Source organism: Leptonychotes weddellii, chromosome 2 (genome assembly GCF_054177405.1).
Source record: "Leptonychotes weddellii isolate Sample4059 chromosome 2, ASM5417740v2, whole genome shotgun sequence".
NCBI classification, from domain to species: Eukaryota; Metazoa; Chordata; class Mammalia; order Carnivora; family Phocidae; genus Leptonychotes; species Leptonychotes weddellii.
Genome location: NC_138370.1, coordinates 64642744 through 64664481, shown reverse-complemented (window position 1 = coordinate 64664481; position 21738 = coordinate 64642744). Strand labels below are relative to the sequence as shown.

Below are 21738 nucleotides of genomic sequence, written 5' to 3'. Positions count from 1 at the left end.
ATTTGCAATAAAGGTCTTTATGTGACCAATAGTAAAATAATTCAGACATCATAATTTAAAATTAGCACACAGCTTGGTCTTCGATCTAAGACAATTTATAAGGACGACTTACCAAGTTTCTAGTTCTGTCAACAGAACTGAGTTTTCCAGATACCGTACTGTAAGTGTTTCCAATAGGTTTTTCAGTAGGGAGAGGAGGTGGGCTTTGTGGATCCTCATGTAAACCTGGAAAAACAGCAGTAATTCATCAATAATTTCTGGCCTTTGGGGATTCTGAAAGATTAAATGATTGCAGCTTGGTTCCTCAGGAAAAAGGCTATCACAAGAGATCCACACAAAGAATGGACACCTAAGTAAATGAGAAAAAGCTAGGAAACCTCAGAAAACCGATGGGTTAGGACACATCAGTTAGTTTCACTAAATGTTGTATAGAGTAAAAATAATACTAAATAAATGCAACAGCAGCTAGCATTTTTGAGAACCTTCAATGCACCAGGCACTAAGTTAAGGCATTTCGTTCATACACATTTCTCCAACCGATGTCTGTCTATGTGCTAGATCTGCACAGTTCACTAGCCAGTCGTCACATGTGGTGATTTAAACTTAAATCTTAAACAAAATTAAAAACTTAGTTCCTCGGCTGCACAAGCTATATTTCAAGTGCTCAGGAGCCACATTTGGCTAGCAGTTACCATAATGGACAGCACCGTTATGGAACATTTCCATCTTTGCAGCAAGTCCTATTGGACAGCACTATGCTAGATAATAACTTACCTATTTTACAGATGAAGAAACCAAAGCTGGGAAGAAAATAAATAAGCTATTCAAGGTCTTAATGCTAGTAATTGTCAGATCCAGGGTTTTGAACCCTAGACCCTGTGCTCACTATAACACGGAATGGTGCTTCCTAATAAGCTGCGTATCCAGACTTCCCCAACCAAATAATTAAATGTGTTTTCTAATTCATTAGTTCCAGATTAATTGACTTAACTGCCTTCATTTTTTTTTTTTTAAAGATTTTTATTTATTTATTTATTTGACAGAGAGAGAGACAGTGAGAGAGGGAACACAAGCAGGGGCAGCGGAGAGGGAGAAGCAGACTTCCCGCCGAGCAAGGAGTCCGATACGGGGCTCGATCCCAGGACCCTGGGATCATGACCTGAGCCGAAGGCAGACGCCCAACCGACTGAGCCACCCAGGCGCCCCAACTGCCTTCATTTTAACAAACAATACCTTTACATCCAAACTGCATCCTTAACTCAGTGATAGTATACCCCCCTAACATATTTTATTTTTTTAAAGATTTTATTTATATATATATTAGAGAGCAAGGGAGAGAGAGAAACAGCATGAGAGGGGAGAGGGTCAGAGGGAGAAGCAGGCTCCCCGCTGAGCTGGGAGCCCGATGTGGGACTCGATCCCAGGACTCTGGGATCATGACCTGAGCCGAAGGCAGTCGCTTAACCAACTGAGCCACCCAGGCGCCCCCCCGCCAACATACTTTAAAAAGAAGAAAAAGATCGGATTTCATTAGTGACAGCTAATTAAAATCTGTGTGCAAAATCACTTGGAGAGAGGAAGACTATAAGATACTAAAGGAGGTGAAAGCCACCTTTTACACAGATTGAGACACTTAAAGGAGATGGGATTTTTTTTCATTCTTTCAAAGGAACGCTCTCTGCTCTCATTTCACATAAAACACCTATAAATCAGAGGATAATTTGTCAGGTTCCTATTTTATCTACAGGCAGGAAAACACTCTAAAGGAGGAAAATACCCAGACCAGCTACTAGGAAAACAACGATGTGGAGACAGGCAAGCATTTTTAGTGAGAGGCAGGGCTGCTCTGGAAACGAAGACACACAGGAACATTTAAACTCAGTTGTCATCTTAAAGACTCTCCCTCTGGCACAGTTTTTTGTTTTTTTTTTTAATTTTATTTATTTGAGAGAGAGAGAGCACGCACATGAGATGGGGGAGGGTCAGGTAGAGAAGCAGGCTCCCCGCGGAGCAGGGAGCCTGATGTGGGGCTCGATCCCAGGACCCTGGGATCATGACCTGAGCCGAAGGCAGATGCTTAACGAATGAGCCACCCAGGTGCCCCCAGTTTTTTATTCTTATAAGGAAATGATATATCACTTAGGATACTGCATTGTTGTGACAAACAATTAAGGGTACAAAGTAGTATTAATATGAAAGTAAAGAGGAAATACCTTACTGGCAGGATGGGACATAGGGACTATCAAGTATGAGCGTGTGGGGTAGGTGGAGATTTCCAATTTCAAATCATGTGGTCAGTGGAGGTCTCAATGAGAAAAGTGGAATTTGAGCAGACTTGAAGGAATGGTGAAGGAGGGAGCCATGTACCTATCTGGGAAAAGGACATCCTAGTCAGAAGAAATGAGTCTCAAGGGGAAAGAACTGACAGGCTCACAGAAGACGAAGGAGTTTTGCACCACAAAGCTATTCCTTTCTTCACTTGACCATTCCAAGTTCTTCCAACTTTTCCAAGTGCTTCCAACCATTTCAAGTTTTTCCTCCTCCACAGCACATATGAATTGCTTAATAACTGTAACAATACAGTGCTGGGGAACTGGTTTTTGATATAAATAGAAATAATGCTCTAGAAACTGACATATCAGTTCTTTCACATACAGCAGTTAGAATCCAACTTTCTAACAGTTCCCGGAACTTTGTCAGAATAATAAATAAAGGTGCTTCCTCAATATATCCTTTACAGGATTCCAGGACTATTAATCCAATTTATAAGTATGCAGACAAGAATAAACACAGTAGGCCTGAGGCTACTTGTGCTTAGAAAGGCCTGCTTCAAGGGTGGGTCCTTGCTGGCATCTGGGAACTTGGGACTTTGGGAAGGTTCCCACCATCCCCAGAGCTCATAAAACGAAAGAATTTGGCTTATGCTGAATATCTGCTTCCCTTCTGGGAATCTGAAATTTGGAACGTGCCAAAATTCCTAGAGGTGCCTATGTGACCAACCCCTAATGAAAACCCTGGGTATTGAGTGTCTAATGAGCTTCGCTGGTTGACAACATTTCACCTGTGTTGTCACAACTGGTTCCTGGGGGAGTTAAGTATAGCTTTTGTGATTCCCTGGGACAGAACACCTAGAAGCCTGTGCCAAGACTCCTCCTGACTTTGCCCGATGTCCCGTCTTCTGTTGCTGATTTTGTTTTGTATACTTCTGCTGTAATAAATCACAGCTGTGAACATAACTAAATGCTAAGTCCTGCCAGGCCTCCTAGGGATCATCAAAGCCGGGGGTCTTGGGGACCCTGATACAACAGGAGAATAAATTTAAATGTAAAACTTGTATTACTTAAAACCTACATGAGCTTCGGGCAATATTTATTATCATCGTATTTCACTATGCCTGTTAAAATCCAGAATACATTTTAACAAGGTAACAGCAAGCAGGCAAACAACCCAATGAACTATCATCTGTGATACTTATATAGCCCACAAGGGCTATATAATGCTGTCAAAAGAAATATACCACCAGTTCTTTAATATACCATATAACCTCCTAAGAAGCGAGAACCCACCAGAATTTGGTACCCTTGACTTTTTCTCCTCCTCATTCTTCATAGTAACTCAGTTTAATCTTCTCACCATGTGGCTTAGAGCCATCAGTTAATAACAAAACACTCAAAAGATCAAAACCAGTATGATCGCTCTGGGTAGTTTTTTATAGAAAAACCAAACCCCTGAACGAAAGGGGTTTCATGGCATTCCAGGGTATGCCTGCAAAATAACCTGGGGATGCTATAGACAGGTGAAGGACGACGCTTGATCTGCTAGGAGGAGGAACGGAGTGAGAGGTTCTCCTGTTACATAAAGGCAGGGATGCATCTGGACTATGCAAAGGCACTGAATGAAATGAAACGATAGCAGAGGCTCATGGCGAAAACTGTGTGATCACTCCGAGCAATGCTAGGAATGGATTTGGAACCCACCATACAAGCATGTGTGTGCACACGTACACACACTTTTACACATACCTTTTAACAATCTTCAGGGTCTAAAATAAATGGGACTGGCCCTCTTGGCTTCTGTCTCACAATAATATCAGATTTCTTTGCAGTCCTTATAAAAGCTCATACGAAATTTCATTTATTGTACCATTAAAAAAATCAAGTCAGGAAATAATATCAAAATGGAGTATTACGCTAATTTTAAAAAATTTTATACATTATTACATTTTTATAACTCTTGGTTACTGCTCTTCACACAATTCATACATACTTAGATTATGCTGTATCCAGACAGACACATACAACTTTATTTGCTATCAGTTTCACTGAGTTGACATCTGAACGATGTGGGGGTTAGAGGTGCTGATACCGTGGCGCAGCCAAAAATCCACATGTAACTTCTGCCTCTCCCAAAACTTTACTAAGAAAACCATAAAGATAATACATTTATAGTACCGTACTGTAAAAAAAGGAGAAAGGGAACACAAGCAGGAGGAGTGGGAGAGGGAGAAGCAGGCTTCCCTGCCGAGCAAGGAACCCGATGCGGGACTCGATCCCAGGACCCCGGGATCATGACCTGAGCCGAAGGCAGGCGCTTAACGACTGAGCTACCCAGGAGCCCCAAGAACTTGTTTTTTAAATCTCCTTTGACTATAAATAATAACAAATGGCCAATCACACATAATTTCAAAAGCAGACATTGACAAATTAATATATATTTCTCCCAGGCTCTTGGAAAAGCAAAGAAAGAAGGCTGATTAGTGCTTACATTTTCCTGGTTTGGCTGGAATTCGAATCACAGTGGGCTTCCTGGTGGGTGCTGGTTGAACTGCTCTTTCTTTTGTTGGTTCTGTTTTTATGGGGAGCTGAAAGGGATCTAATGAAAAACAGTTTATTTTGCATGTTTTAGTTAACATGGACTCAAACAAAAAACCTCATTCATAATGAAAGAGTCATATTTTCATGCCCCAGGGAAAACTATTCATGGATAAACAAAATCTCAGTTTGCAGAGACAAAAACAAAGTCAGAGCTCATGAAAGGAAATAACTTGGTGCTCTGTAAATAATTCATGTGGCTTTTCTTCCTCTCTGATGAGAGATATCCAGGACAATCTAGAATTATGTAGAAGCTATCTTTCATGGGAGTACAATCATTTCATAAGTGTCACCTGAAAATGAGGGGCAATTGAAATGAGGAGCCAATGTCCCCCCTCTTGTGAGGCCTCCCAGATCCCCCAGAAAAGGTCTTTTCTCCCCCACACTCCTGTGCCTGGCCCAGAAAACTGATCCATAAGGCTCACCAAGAGCCTCCATCCTATCCAGCACCGTGCCTGAGCGTCAGTCGTTTAGTAAAACCATACTTCAGTTAACATGAAAATGGAAAGTGTTTTATCCTGGAAATAAAATAAGACATCTTCCTTCAAACATTTAATTTAGGGGCAAGGCACCTAAACGGATTCATTTAAAATTGACAATATATGCTCAGAGAAAGGTTTTTTTTTTTTTTGTAAAGATTTTATTTATTTATTTGAGAGAGAGAGAGAGAGCATGAGAGGGGGTAGGGTCAGAAGGAGAAGCAGGCTTCCTGCCGAGCAGGGAGCCCGATGCGGGACTCGATGAGGGACTCGATCCTGGGACTCCAGGATCATGACCTGAGCCGAAGGCAGTTGCTTAACCAACTGAGCCACCCAGGCGCCCCATCAGAGAAAGTATTTTTAAACAAAGACATAAATACCGAACTTTTTTTTTTTACTGAAAGGAATAGTCTTTTTTTTTTCTTTAATGTAAATATTCTTTTCAGTACTTCGGGAAAATGACCATACAATTTTTTAAAGATGAGAAATCTAAAAATAAATAGATTAGCAAAAATAAAATAAATGCTGTATAATGGATACTCTATGTAGCACACAGGCTCTCTTGAGGCCTCCTTTGCCCTGAATTCTACAAGAGGCAGAATGAGTATATGCTCTAATTCTGCACCTGTTCTATAGACTCTTCACTATAGGGAGATACTCCCTGTAAAAACAACATACCACACACCATAGCTCCTGTGATGAACAGCATTCATATTCTGCCGACTATGAGCTGTAGTTTGAGAAGCACCTTTTGCTGACCAGCTATTTTCAGGACACACGAAGAGCTGAGCTAAGGATAAGAAGGCCATTCAGTCCCCTGCTACCTGACCTTCCCTCCCCACCTCCCCCAGCTCCCAGGCAACCCTACCATCATCCATGCCACCAAAGGCATCATCACTCACTCACGAGCCCTTTGCTCACATGTGAACATCTACCATGTGCCAGGAACAGTGGTAGGTGGGGAGATAACTGTGGTACAGTACGATCCCATTTATTATCTACCACCTAGGAATGGCCCTCAGGTGGCGTGCCAGGTAAAAACAATTATTACTAGGCTACTGAGGGAAAAAAAGTATATTAGATGACTCTTTTATGGAAACCTATTAGTTCACAAGGGAGGCAAGTCTTGTGTAAACCAACTCAGGGGGGCGCCTGGGTGACTTAGTCGTTAAGCATCTGCCTTCGGCTCAGGTCATGATCCAGCGTCTTGAGTTCGAGCCCCACATTGGGCTCCCTGCTCCGCGGGAAGCCTGCTTCTCCCTCTCCCACTCCCCCTGCTTGTGTTCCCTCTCTTGCTGTGTCTGTCTCTGTCAAATAAATAAATAAAATCTTAAAAAAAAAAAAAAACTCAGGATTATCAAAACAGTATCAAACTTGAAAAAAAGGCTCTTGTAATAATATAACTTTCTTCCACTGTAACCTATGTCCTCACAAAACAAAGTTCCTTCTTTTAGAGCTAACCAAATTTTAAAATTCTATATTTTGTTATAGCATTTCTTACTTCAAAAATAGAATTTATTGTAAAAATGGGAAACATTAAGAAATCCATGATGGAAAGTCTCCTGTAATCCCATCCCTCCAGTAATAATGAAAATTTGGTGTATCTGCCTACAGATTTTTTACGCTATTGCATGTATTATTACGTAGATATTTTGATAAACAAGAAAAACAGGATTTTATATCTTGCCTTGTAATTTGCTTTTTCACTTTTGTTCACTCAAAACTGATTGGATGTCTGCTACAAATCAAATACTATTCTAGGTGCTGGGAATACTTCAGTGAACAAAGCAAAAAACGCTGCTCTCATGGCACGTACATTCCAGCAGGGAGATGGAGATAATAAACAGTAAATGTAATAGTAAGTAGCTCATTTGGTATACCACGTGAGAAGTACTACTGAAAAAGGAAAAAGTAAAGCATGGTGAGAGACTTCCAACTGTGGGGAGAATGGAAGGTTGCAGCATAAAACAAGAGTGCAGGGGTGAGGGGAGGGGAGTTCTCAATGACCATCTTTCCAACGACTGGATTTTACACATTCTAATAGTTCTTCCAACTTGAATAATATGCACCTGGTCTCTGGGAAGCAGCAGTGCCAATGGATAAAAAGGGTATGTGCACTTGTACTAAAGCCCATTACTGCAAATATTACCTGCCTGTGAGCTCCCTGAATCATCTATTCTGAGTGATACTAGCTAAAGTGAAAGAATTTGAAGACCTTATGTAATCCTGGCATGCATTTTATTCAAACACAGAAACACAGTCTCTTCTGTGTTTATCTTTCCTTTCTATTCATCTCTCCCTACAATTGCCTTTGCTCTGCCTCCTTGTTGGAACCCACCGACATCCCCCCCAGCTGAGGCAGAGACTTGACTGTCCTCCCTTCCCCCCAATCTTGGCTGCCACATCCCATTCTTTCGGGGCTCTGTTTTCTGTCGGGAAAAGGACCAAAAATTCAAGAAAAGGATTAAGGCTGGTGACTGTTCACCGTGTTCTACCTTACAAGTGGGTGGCATTTCTGCTTTAATAGCTGCTTCTTGTACCTATAATCTTTTGGTTATTAGTATAGGCTTTTAGTTGATGTTTTTCTGGGTGGTTGTGGAGGGGGAAGAAAATCTTGAGCACGGGATGACTTCAATTATTTCCCAACTCATATTATATTCTGAGCCAGAATGCCACCTACACTCTCTCACATTCCAGGAGGGAGGGCATGAATAACGGAGGCAGGGAAAGGAGAAAAGACACCAATGGATGCCTTGAGGGGCCAAGCACAGGGGCATCCAAATTATCCTTGCTGTTGGAGGACTGGGCTCAAGACACCTGCTCCAAATCCTGCACCCTGTGCAAACCTCACCTATCGCATGGAAGGGTCCAGTAATTATTATTTTTAAACCTAAAGAATTTAAATTGAAGTGGTATAGATACAATTTATATAACAAAGTACTCAGAGTGTCCTAGTTACCCACTCTTTCTCTCTTTCTTGGTCTTTATTTTTAATATCATTGGCTACTCTTTAATAATTGGTACTCAGATCATGTAAAATTATTCTACTACACATGTCTCTGGGAAAAAAAAAAAAAGTTCTTTCTCAATACAGTGAAGCAAGGAAAGTCTTAGTGTTCTAGTACGGCGGGCTGTTTGGCAGGAGTGAGTCTGTTTAATGACCTGCCCCAGCTGTGCTCACTGAGTCAGTGAGCTCAGCATCTGCCTCTTTGTCTGCGTGCCATTCAGGGCTATAATCCAGACAAGGTGTGCAGATTAGTGGGGAGGACACAGAGCATCACTTCAATAAGAAGGTGGAACCGGAGACCTGTTTTTTCATCTTGATGATGGTGTGCAAATCTCTTTAGCTACACAGTATGAAGTTTACTTTTTATGTCTGTTCATGAGCAAGTTATTTTCTCTCACAGAAGAAAGTGGGCAACATATAAAGCAAGAAGAGCATCTCATGTTTGGGAACTCCAGGCACTGCCACACAGGAATCTGGATCGCTGGTACTATGAAAATATTTAAAGTTCATAACCTTTGACCCAGTAGTCTCAATTCTGGAAATTTATTCTTTAGAAATAAGAGCACTAGTAGAAATGGCAATGTTTATGAGAGTGTTTACTATAGCATTTTCTGTAGAAGAAAAAGAAATCCAAAAAATTAAAAGCAATGTCCATGGATAGGGGAAATGTTGAATCAACTGTGATACACTCACACTAAGAAATATTAGGCAGGTACCAGGAAACAAGGAGTTAGACTTAGACCGACTGGACTGAAAAAAAGTAGGAAAATGTACATGAATGTATGTTTGTAAGCTTTGGTTTGAAATGTCCAAAGTCATGGAAGGCTACATATAACATTGTTCACACTGGTTACTCTTGAGGATGTGGATGGACTAGAGGGAGATAATTTTTTTTTTTCTTTTACTAAATGTTTGTATTGTTTGACTTGTTACAGCAAACGTGTTACTTTGTAACTGAAAAAAAATCCAATAAAATAGATTCAACCACAACAAGAAAAGTTAACAAGATGAAGCTGAGAAATAACTCCCCTGGCCAAGCAAACCAAACCAAAAACCACTTAAAAATAAGGGAGGCGGAGGGAGAAAAAGAAAAGTCTAGTCCTTTTAGTTGGTTTTTAAAGGCAATAATGGCCATAAAATTTTCCATAGGGTAACTAGAAAAATAACTTTTTTGATTCTATTTAATAGGATTTAATGCACATGTTTTTGAATGTCTTATTTACACATATGTAGTTCAAAATAATTAGCTTTTATTTATAATCTTGAATAACAGCAATTTAGAAAAATCATATGCTAGGGGCGCCTGGGTGGCTCAGCTGTTAAGCAGCTGCCTTTGGCTCAGGTCATGATCCCGGGGTCCTGGGATAGAGCCCCGCATCGGGCTCCCTGTTCCGCAGGAAGCCTGCCTCTCCCTCTCCCATTCCCCCTGCTTGTGTTCCCTCTCTCTCTGTCAAATAAATAAATAAAATCTTTTAAACAAAAAAGAAAGAAAAAGAAAAATCATATGCTATTTTTTTTTAAATTTCTACTCATCACAAAGACTGAGGATCAGTGTGATCTCTCTCTGTGGTAAAGATGACAAGAGCTAACTCCCCCCGTTTTTCACCCTAATTCTACTTATGGTTAGCGATTTCAAAACCAGGTTCCCCATCCTCTCCTGCCAAACCAGTTCCCTCATAAAGAAAACCTCTGTTACTGGCTTTTTATACAACTTTCCAAAGATACTACGTGTGTGTGTGTGTGTGTGTGTGTGTGTGTGTGTTAACATAAACAGTAGCTAAAGTACCATGAGTATTAACTATACCTTGTGTTTTTCACCTAATCATATCTTGTTTTTCACCTAATAATATCTCAGGGATTGGTCCACAGTAGGAAGTAATAGGGGGTGTGCCTCCTTTTTAATTAGCACACAATCGTCCACTGTGTAGATGTCCCATTATTTATTTAAGCAGTCCATTGGAGGTTACTGCAATATTCTGTAGAAGTCCTTCATTTGGGGTCCAAGAATGGGCCCTTGAGGCTCTGGAAATTGTGCATACATGAGCTAAAGGGCTGTTTTAAAGAGAGGTAAAAGGTTTGCAGGATAATCAGATTCTCAGAGTTCTGTGATTCACAGAAGGGGTTAAGAACCACAGTGCCAGGGGCACCTGAGTGGCTCAGTCGTAAGGGTCTACCTTCGACTCAGGTCATGATCCCGGGGTCCTGGGATCCAGCCCTGCATCGGGCTCCCTGCTTGGCGGGAAGCCTGCTTCTCCCTCTCCCACTCCCTCTGCTTGTGTTCCTGCTCTCGCTGTCTCTTTCTCTGTCAAATAAATGAATAAAATCTAAAAAAAAAAAAAAAAAAAAAGAACCACAGTGCCATGGCTCTTATCACAGAGTTTGCTCTTGTTTTTACAGATAAAACACAAAGCATCTCAAAAAAACAAAAACAAAAAATCTCCTATCCAAATCTAAGGAACATCCATGGCATTTTTCTCTTTTGCCGTAGTTATTCTGCCCTCCTTCTAGCCCCTCACACCAAACCAATTATTCCACACCTGCTGCCAAACAAGCAGCGCCTTTTACACCTCTGTCCGCATGGTCTTCATTACTAGGCTGAGAAAAACACTGATGGTAATGTAGTTTTCTGCCCATTACCTGTCTCTCATAATATGCTTGTCATCATAATTAGTTTCACCAGCCTTGGCTTGCTTTTCTGTCATTTCTTTCCCTTGAGTTCTGTTAAGAGCAGAAATTGGCTGCTAAACTATTATTCTGGTCTGTGTAATGGGGCTGACAGCAGAGGCATTCTGCCTTTTTTTTTTTTTTTGACATCTGGGTATGATATGTAAAGGTGTGAAGAGGAATTGCTAATACTTCTCAGCTCCATTTACATTAACCTAGAAGGCATTCTACCCAAGAAATGAATCCAATATTAAATTGCTTGTTTTATCGGGCGCCTGGGTGGCTCAGTTGGTTAGGCGACTGCCTTCGGCTCGGGTTATGATCCTGGAGTCCCGGGATCGAGTCCCGCATCGGGCTCCCTGCTCAGCAGGGAGTCTGCTTCTCCCTCTGACCCTCCCCCCTCTCATGCTCTATCTCATTCTCTCTCTCAAATAAATAAATAAAATCTTTAAATTGCTTGTTTTATGAGTTTTCCTTTAATAATTTTTCTAATCTTTACAATGTTTTCACAGCTTCAGTATTTTCTGATCTCTATTTCCTGAGATTAATACGGCAACTTCATTTTATGAAAACTGCTTTATTAGATTTTCTTTCTTTTTGAGGGAAGGAAGAGGAGGGAAGACATATTTGTGAGTTCCTCTCCTTTCTCTCGTGTCAATCTCTCAGCTTCTGACTAATGCCAGGATTTAATCATCTTACTTAATCGTAAGGTTTCACAAAGAGACTATGATCCTTTATTTACAAAGGCAACGCTATTGATACACCATCAAAAAGTCACAAAGCCCCAAATCAATAAACAAACAAAAATCTCTCTACATGCTGAGGAATTCAGAGGTGATCCTAAAGGCCTCTGGAGGACATTAAGCAGGGCAGCAACAAGGTCCAACGTACCCTCTAGAAAAATCCCTTGGGGCGCCTGGGTGGCTCAGTTGGTTGAGCGACTGCCTTCAGCTCAGGTCATGATCCCGGAGTCACAGGATCGAGTCCCGCATCGGGCTCCCTGCTCGGCGGGGAGCCTGCTTCTCCCTCTGACCCTCCCCCCCTCATGCTCTCTCTCTCTCATTCTCTCTCAAATAAATAAATAAAATCTTTAAAAAAAAAAAAAAAAAGAAAAATCCCTTGGGTAGCCATAATATGGAGGATGATGGGTTTGAGGCAGAAGTTGGGGCTCAATTTAGGAGGCCACTGCAGTAACCTGGAATAAAGGCCTAACGTGGGGCAGTACAGGGGGATGGAAATGAAAGGAGGACTCAAGAACTACTTAGAAGGTTAAACCAGCAGGAGTTGGTAACTGATTGGATGTGAAGGGCAAGAAGTAACAATAATTACTACTTAATGAGCACTTACCATGTTTCAGACAATGGGACAGGGCCTTCCTGCATAATCACATTTAATCCTCGTACTGCCTCCATGAGTATTATTATTACCATGTTTTATAGATGAGGAAATTGAGGCACAGTGGGGTAAACTGCCCAAAGTCACATAGCAATTAAGTGGTCGGCGGGCCTATTTGCCTCCAAGTCTAAACAAACAGCCACGGTGTGACATGTAGAAGACTCGAAGATGATCTCTAGGATTCTCTAAGGAAGGCTGGGTATATGATGGCGTTATTAAGTGAGGTGCAGAAAATAGGAAGAGGAGCAGGTTTAGAAAGATGACAAAGTAAGCGTTCAGTGTAATTCCACAGTCGAGAGCAATGGTTAAAGTCAGGTAGGGCAAGCAAATTACACATTTTGCTAAGAGACTGCCTATATAATTAAATATCGTGCAACGAGGTGGTAGAAATCAAGGAACAGAAAAGGCTGAGTATGAGACATGAGACTTTATTCATGTTGAATGTATACTGTTGACCTTCTTTTGGAAGATGACTGTAATTACCTGTTTGATGACAGGGAATAAATTCTCAGCAGTTATTAACCAAGTTGCCATCTCCATAGAATCCAGCAGTTTCTACAAAAGGTGGTATTTCTTTGGCTTGTGCTGTTTCCACCCCTTAACAGCTTGCTGTTGTTGGATTTACCATCCCTATCCTACCCTGAACCTTGTTAACACCAAAAAGGTTTAAATTAAAAAAATGACGTAACAAAGACTTGAAGTGTTACCTGGCTTAAGGATTCATACAAATGTTGGGTAGCAAGGGAATATAATGAAAAATACACTAGACCTAGAATAAAAAGATGACGTCTGAATCATGCCTTGGAAGCTGTTAGTGTTACAACACTGGGCAAGCTACCCATTGATTTCTCTGTCTCATTTTCTTCTGCAAACTGAGGCCAACAATACCTTGCAGAGGATTAGTCTAAGTATTAAATTAAATGATGTAGGTCTGGGTATCTAGCAGAAGGTTTGGAACACTGCAGAAGCTCAGTTTATTCTAACGTCTGTCCTTCTACCCCTTATAGGCATGCTGTACATGTTGTATGCGTGATAAATATTTAATAAACGTTTGTTATCATTTAAAATACACCTGTGCTGTGCAGAATTTGGTTTCGAATCACAGAGCTTATCCCATTTTGATGCACGTTGAACATTTATAAGATGACAGCTAACCTTTTGAAAATACTACTAGGCTTATATGTTCACAAATGCTACCCAAAAAAGTAAACAGCAGTAAAAGGAATCATCAATGACAAGTAAAGCAGCTCACTTTGACAAATCAAAGGTAAGCTTTACTATCATACCCTTCATCTGAACAGTGTGAGGAAAGAAAACATACTTTCTGAATTTCCTCTTGAGAAATTTAATTGTCCTGATCCTGGCAGGAAATGTACAGCTGTTGTATTTTATTTACAAAACTTTGCATTCCCCAGGGAAGATGTTCTGTGAAGATTAGCGAAAAAAATTTTGCTACATATGGCTGGGTCCTCATTCCCGGCTTTGCTCTCGCCGGAGTCCTCCCCGGGGCAGGCGCCTCGCTTGGCTCTCCCATCGAGGCCAGCTCAAACTGAGGAGCCCTTTTGGGGCCACTGTGTGACTTAGCATCTATGAGAAGTTTCCCTTGCATTCCCCTGATGCTTGACTCTCCACCTGCCAGAATTAGGAAGCCAGCCTCACACCTAGTTTAGTCGCTAGACCCAGTCTGCTTATTTCTGGCTCATGTAGTCATTATCAATATGTGTCTCCGTCTTTCTCTGTCTCCATTTCGCCCATTCCAGATTTTCCTGTCCCTCTCTGTCTCCATCTCCTACCCAGCTCCATGTTTCTTCATCTCTCTGTGTTTCTGTCTTACACACACACAGGCATGTGCATACACACACAGGCACACCCCTCCAGAAATTAGGTCGTAGAAACGAAAACAGCAAGTGCCATTCAAGACGCCCTCTGATGAGTTTACACTCCCTTCCACTTCTCCTTTTTACTCACCCAGAACCATCTCTGAACCAAGAGATTCTTCAACCAGGTTCCCAGCTGGTGTGGGTAAAACATCATCATCAAAACTGATGAGGTCAATGTCCCCTGGAGGCTTGCTTTGCAGAGCTGGAGCTGGGGAGATGGCCGGGGGTCCTTCTCCCAGTGACCTGAATGCTTTGGCCTGTGACGCCACTGAGAGTCGGGGAGGAACGGTGACTGGTTTCGGCAGAGCTGTAGAGTTGGGGTTTTCTAAGGAAACCGATTTCTTCGGCAACAGCGGCCGAGGAGCAGGAGTTGGGACTTTCTTCCCACCGTCAGGGCTCTCAGCCACGGACCCTCCTCCCAGAATCTCATGATTAACACTTCGTGTAAGGCCAGCATTTGGTTTCTTTGGCAATTCAGGTTTGGTTGCTGGGATGCTCCCTACTTGCAGTGGAGAGTGCTGGGTGAGCCCTTCCCTAGGGGCCACCTTGAGTCTGTTTTCAGTCCGGGAGTCCCACTCTCCAGAAGCTCTGCTGGCAGCTGGCTTGGGAGCCACTGAGGGTTTCCCTGAGGGAACAGCAGGCCTGGGGGGGAGTGTGCGGGGAGCAGTTTCCGGTTTCGCCGGCGGTCCCGAGGTTTCTTTATTTGTCTGACCCTCAAACGCTTTGATTCTTGAAACGACACTATTTTGGCTTCGTTCTGTGTTCATAATGTTCATCACTGCCTGACTTTCCAAGTCGTTGGTACTGTCCAACAAAGACTGGGGCTGGCTCAGCGAGGACTCCTTTTCTGTGGCCGTGGGGCTGGTTTTCTGGTGATTTGGCGCTTTAATGTGACTGTCTCTGGCTACTGGTCTGAGGTTGGCTTTTGATCTTGGTCTTGGCACTGGACATCTTGCAGCACTGGAATTCTCTGGACAATTCTGTTCTTCTGAAATATCAAAGACGATTAAAGGTGCCACATTTGTTGGAAGATCACTGGCTGCGACCGCCGGGGAAGGCTGGAGAGGCTTGAGAGGTGCCTGTAGTGCTGACAAGAATAAAACCCACAGACAGAAGTTGCAACATTGTAATTTAAAAGAAAAAAAATACAAGATACACAGACTGTTTAAATATACATGTAGAATATCAAGAGATCCTGGTTTCCTTAATTAGTAAAAAGTAATTCCAAAATCAAGGGGAAATGTTTACACTCCGCTTCTCACAGGAGTGTTCAAGTTGTATTTATTCATAAGAGAAATATTCATTACATAATAGTTTTAAAACACCATTAAATTCTTGATTCCCAGGAGACTTACCATATGAACCCTTTCCCTCTCGTCAGAATCCCAACACTGCTTGCTTTACTTTTCCAAAGTAACTTACTCTCATCTCTGTTATTTGAAAACAATGCTTTTTAAAAGCCTAATATCTTACACTCTGTCAAGTTTAAGTTGCTAAATATAACCTCCTTCTCAATGGGAATAAAGGGGATCAGCAGTAATACAACCATGGTTAAAAGGATGATTTTTTTTTGTGATATGAACTGGGGTGAGCCCCCGAGATTGGGGATGCGGCTCATGAGAATGATCTATTGTAATAATCACAGCAAACCAAAATAAAGGAAGCACACAGTGATCACACTCACTGGGAAGCAGAGCTCGATGCATTATGCACAAGTCACAAATCATTTAAAGCCTAGAAGCCTACTGATTACTTCCCTAGAACTAGGTCAGAATTAGGGAGGACAAATTACTTGCACTACTCTGAGGCAGATGGTTGTCTAATTCTTCTGTAAAGTCAGTCTGAGTTGCAGACGTAATAGTGTGCCTTGGAGTGGCAGCAGCATTATTATTATTTGTAGTATTAACTTGAACTTGGTTGATTTCTTTTATGACTTGTTCATAAGATGGTGGGAGCTGCAAAATAAAAGAATGAAGATTTTAGACCTCTATGGACAAGAGCCAAAGTATTAACAGTCTCACTCTTTTTATCTTTGAACTCACTTTTAAAAATAAAATGCCAAGGGAATGTAATACTTATTTACCTCAGCAGGAACCAGCTCACTGGGCCTCCAAGGGCCTGCTGCCGAAGAAGGGGGAAATCCCAGTCCCGGGGGTGGGGCTCCTGGAAACCACGAGGCCGGCCTCAGGGGCTCAGCTGCCACGATGGTGATCTCTGGGCGCCTAGCAGACAAGACCTCAGTGAGGGTTTGCAGGTTGGTAACAAGCTATCGTCTATCTGCAAATGTTCAGAGAGTCGTGAAAACAACCACTGCCCCAAAAAAGTTACATAAGAACCTCCATAGTCCTAGAAATGACCTGTCTGGCCTGGGCTATCAAGGGAGAACGAGAGTCATCTTCCAGGACTCCAGGGCTCAAAGTTAGAGATGTACCTTGAGCACACTCAGCTCTGCCTTGGTGGATAAAGATAAGGGCTAAGTAAGACCCACACCATCTCTTCATTCCAGGGTTCTGCTATCCTGCCTATACCACAAACATAATAATATACGTACAGCAGAAAGTACACTGGTCAAATAGAATTGTTTTGTTTTCTGCCATTATAAAAGATCTACTCTGATATGATACCATATAAGAGGACTATCCTTTTCCTCCTCACCCAGCCTCTGCCCTAATTCAAAATCATCTCTAAGTGTTTAGAGTTTGCATGTTCACTTCTAGACCCTGCTATGTGTGTCTGTGCTCCTGGTCAGTGTGGTATATGAATTTGATAATTAACCTGTAATACTGAGGAGCCACAGTGATTCAGGCACGGCTCCTTTCATCATTTTCTTAATCTGATTCTACATTCTCGTGTTTAAACTTTATATTCAACCTCATTTCCTAACAAACACCAACTGTGTGACCCTGAACAATCAACCTCTCTGAGCCTCAGTGTTCTAATCTAACAAATAGGGATGATGATATCCGCCCTGCCTTTCTCGAGCACTTTACAGAAAATGAAAATAAAAAAGCACTGCTACTGGGGTGCCTGGGTGGCTCAGATGGTTGAGCATCTGCCTTCAGCTCAGGTCATCATCGCAGGGTCCTGGGATCAAGCCCCACGTCAGGCTCCCTGCTCAGTGCAGAGTCTGCTTCTCCCTCTCCTCTGCCATTCCCTCCGCTTGTGTTCTTTGGCTCTATCTCTGTCAAATAAATAAATAAAATCTTTAAAAAAAAAAAAAAAGCACTGCTATTATCAAAACTGGGCATATTCACGCATTCTTGTGCCAGCTCATGAAACAATAGAACCTGCTTATTGATTAAATTTGAATTGCATTACCTAAAAACCTCTGCTTATAGCTTTTGTCTAATTAAATAATAAGTTAGTGGCTAATAAATACTAATCACTACCCATGCAGTAATCCTTATGACAGCCTTAAGATAGGTATGACTAGCAACATTTTTTTTTAAAGATTTTATTTTTAAGTAATCTCTGTACCCAACATGGGGTTCGAACTAACAACCCCAAGGTCAAGAGTTGCATGCTGTACCAACTGAGCCAGCCATGCGCCCCTGATTAGCAACATTTTAAAGATGGGGATACAGAAGCTAAGAAAAGGTTAAGCAGCTTGCCCAAGGCCACACAGTGAGAAGGCAGTGAAGTCAAAATTTGAACTCGGTTATGTCTGACTCTAAAATCCTCATTCTTCATTATTCTATACTACCCTGTAAGAAATGTGAAAGCAGGGACCATGTCTTATAAAAATCCATTCATCTATTTATCTACCTATCCATGCTTCCATTCATTCTACCATCTGTGTGTGTTTACTGGTCCTTCCTTCTATCTATCCAATGACTCTCCCCTCCCTCCTCCCTCCTTCCCTCACACCAGCCATGCAGCCATTTATCCATTCAGCTATCCATCCACCCTGCCTCTTTTTCCCTCCTTATTCTTCCATTCGATTTTCTATCTTGTCATCCATTTATTTATGCAACATTTACAAAGTAGCTAGGAGGTACAAAGCCTTTCTTTGAGCAATTCTTTGAAGCAGTTACAACAGTGCTTTACATATAGCAGGTGCTTAATAAACATTTAAAAAATTAACTTCAATAAATAATCATTGCCAAAAGAACATTTTGAGGCTTGTATTGCTTCTTCTCCCGCCAAAATTTTCATCATTCTAACTTACGGATTAATTCAGGAAATGTACTGGTGAGGCGGAACACTGGTTATGTAATACATTGCTTATGAAAGAGAAATATTTAACTGGCTAACTGATACATAGCAGACTTCGATTTCATTATTAGCAAAATATATGACCTCTGTTATAACCATACCTCCTATCTCGATGAAACTCGCTCTGAAAAGAAGTCCGAGAAGCTACAGAAGAAAGAATAAACTGCTATAATACAAAATCAGTACATTCAATAAAGGTTTATATTTTTATAGGGTACATTATGGGAAAAAATTAGCTTATACTTGAAATCATAGAGGATGTATGAATTTTAACATCCTTAAGCAGAAAAGCAAATCAAACTGATCTTTTTATATGGCATAAAATTAATTTCAGTTACAGATTTGAATTGCATAAGAAAACATAGATTTCAAAAATTCCCCAAAGCACATTCCATGGTTCTGAGAATAATTTGAAGAATGAAAAGAGAAAAGAAAAAACTATTAAATACAAATTGCCTGGTAAGAGCATTATGACAATGACATGACATTACAATGGGCAGAAAAAATTTTAAATATCTATTTTAATCCATATGACTGCACTTTTGTGATGTTTGTTTACAACTCTATTGTAAAGAAAGTGAAAGGGGTCCAATTTTCAACTATTTTCTCATTTTTCTGGGCTCTTATAACCTTTGAATTGTTTTATTACTTAAATTCAAAAGATAGTAATAAATGCAAAAACTGTTCACAACACTTCTATAAACATGTTTTAGCACATATTACTGTATATGCAGCACTGACTTTTCCTTTTAGCCTCAAACTCAAAAAGCTATAGATGGTTCAGACTTTTTCCAAATTTATTTTTAAATTAAATCAAGTCTTAATCATGTGATCTGGAAAATGTCACATTTGGTGTCACATATTACACATACGTGTAATGGAGAATATTATTCCTATTTTCAAGAAGCACATTCTAACAGTTCCTTTAAGAAAATCTTCAAGTACTATACTGTAAAGATACGCACACAAAGGGGAATTTGTTTCAGGTATAAACTATTTCTGCCAGTCGCCTTCATCTCTCTCTAGTACTCTACTTTTTTAATTCTTCTGACTTGAAAAGGCTGACAGTATGAATCTTTTCTTTCTTTCCTCCTATTAACTTTGGGTCCTCTCTGAACACGGAGGCTGCCAAAGCTGGGATGCAGGGGTGGAGGTGGGAGGTGGGAATGAAATCTAGGCTGGAGATGGAGCTGCGACAGCTGAACCTATGCTGGGCTGGTCTATCAGGAGTCCTACATTCGTATCATTCGCCGATTTTTATCGAGAGCTAAACCAAGCTGAGATGCATTTTGTCTCCTGGAATAAAAGAGGACAGAGAGGCTCAAGCTCCGAGTGGCACATCTGATTTGTACGAATGGTTGCACGAAGTCAGACAGAGGCTCAGCAAGTGCGCTACAATCACGTCACCACCATCACGACAGCCGATTAGAATCAGCAGACACAACACTATTAAAAAGGTATCATGTCATTGTCACAAACATACCTCTTCCACGGGGCATTTTTGCTGTGCACTATTCATGAGTGCTAAGGGAAAAAAAGAAGGGGTTAGAGAAGAGGAAAGGGAGGGAAAAAAAGGGGTGAACCAGTTGCCTATGCTTTAAAAGGAATTCAGGCACAACACGGATCTGCCATGCTGCTGTTTGTTCCCCCACCGGCACACCTGGATGGAAAAGGAAAGTTGATGCACCACAGTTTCAGAGAGTAAAGAAATAGGTTGTGGCAAGGAGACATCTGTACAGACCAGGACATTCACCCACATAACCCCAGTAAACCTATAGTTTTTAACAACATTGCAAAAAAAAAAAAAACCCTAAAAACCATTTTGCAAAATCAATTTGCTACTTCAATAAGGATTAATTTTAAAGTATGAATACAGTACTCAAAGGGGAATCCAGTAGTCAATTTACATTCTCTTAAATCTTTTCACTTGATTCTTGCCCTTCACACCGGAGGTGGTTAGTAACAGGAGTACCCTGGTTAGCTGAGGGGTACTCCCGCTCTGGAGGCACCAGAACGAGGGAGAGAAAGTCTCCCAGCCTTATTGTGAATCTCCTCCACGTCCTTTGAGAATCGCTGTTTTTCTGTCTCCTGCTTTGAATTTTTTTTCCTTCACATTCACTCCTCTGTGAAATCTCTTTTGTCCCAATCCTTACAGAATGACTGGCTCTTTTTGTCAGTGTTGAACAAGTTTAGTGGCTAGAAATACGTTAGATTTTCATACAGCATCTCACACTGTTCCTGCTAATTTCTCAACTATCCACTTCCTCTCATTCTCACTCTCCCAGATCAAACAGATCTGGTGTAGCTGTTGCCAGGACGAACGAATTTGCCCCTGATGCTCATACAGACCAACATGTTCCTTTTAACCCCTGCCACAGATTGCTAGCTAGTCTTTTGTGCATTTCGAATTAAGGCCCCAGTTAAAATTTATCCTATCGTTCCACAGAATTATTTTCAAACTTGTCTATTTATATGGTTAAATTCTAAGTACAAAATAAATTCATATTCAGCTGTTTATAAAAGACTGAGATCTGGATTTGCAATACTAGCACTAAGAAAGAATCCTCCTCATCTCCAACAGGATCATAAGCACGGAAGGACGCTCAGTGATCATCCTACTCCAACCTTAGAGATGGGGAGGATGGGACACAGAGAAGTTAAATGAATTATCCCAGGTCACATAGCCTATTATGGGAAGGGCTGGGACCCTTTGTTCCTTGAGGCAGTTTAACAACTCGTGGAGCCAGGAGAGCTGGATAATTCAAAATCATTGATTAAATGATGATCAGATGAAATAAACACACAGAAGGGTTATAATATTATAAGCATCATTGTTATAGTACCACCTTGCCAATGAAAATCACAATAAAAATAAAATAACTCACTAACATTTCCTTGAGACTGGGTATGATTTAGACGTGTTTGACATGGTAACAAGAACATCTGTAGAGTTGAAAGCTCAATGACGGTGTAGTCCGGCAGCTTAGATTAAAATCTCAGATTTACCTCGTGAAGCCATTTCACCTTTCCGAGACTCAGTGACCCTACCATCTGTAAAATGGGGTTAACATCTACCATGCAGAGCATTGTCTTATAATGTATGTGAGCAGTTCCTGACTCACAGTAGGCATTCAGTAGCTGAATCTGAATTTCAGAGAAAAATTTTCTCTTAAAAAGTTAATGACAGGAGGGCGCCTGGGTGGCTCAGTTGGTTAAGCGACTGCCTT

At 41.2% G+C, this 21738-nt stretch overlaps 1 protein-coding gene across 4 annotated transcripts in view; it reads right to left on the bottom strand.

Annotated features, from left to right (window-relative positions):
* The window catches only part of SH3D19 (SH3 domain containing 19), a 49260-nt gene extending 27566 nt beyond the window's left edge, over positions 1-21694 (bottom strand). For 2 of the 4 annotated variants that reach the window (XM_081811775.1, XM_081811773.1), the window contains exons 1-7: positions 19995-21694; positions 18613-18655; positions 16380-16518; positions 16089-16251; positions 14385-15383; positions 4765-4872; positions 113-225 (exon numbers count right to left, since the gene is read on the bottom strand). In XM_081811775.1, coding sequence (XP_081667901.1) covers positions 113-225; positions 4765-4872; positions 14385-15383; positions 16089-16251; positions 16380-16518; positions 18613-18655; positions 19995-20010 — 1581 coding nt within the window. In that variant the 5' untranslated portion in view covers positions 20011-21694. The remainder of the gene's footprint in view (positions 1-112; positions 226-4764; positions 4873-14384; positions 15384-16088; positions 16252-16379; positions 16519-18612; positions 18656-19994) is intronic. The other 2 variants (XM_081811772.1, XM_081811774.1) reach the window with 2 other exon arrangements.
* Positions 21695-21738: the final 44 nt, after the last annotated feature.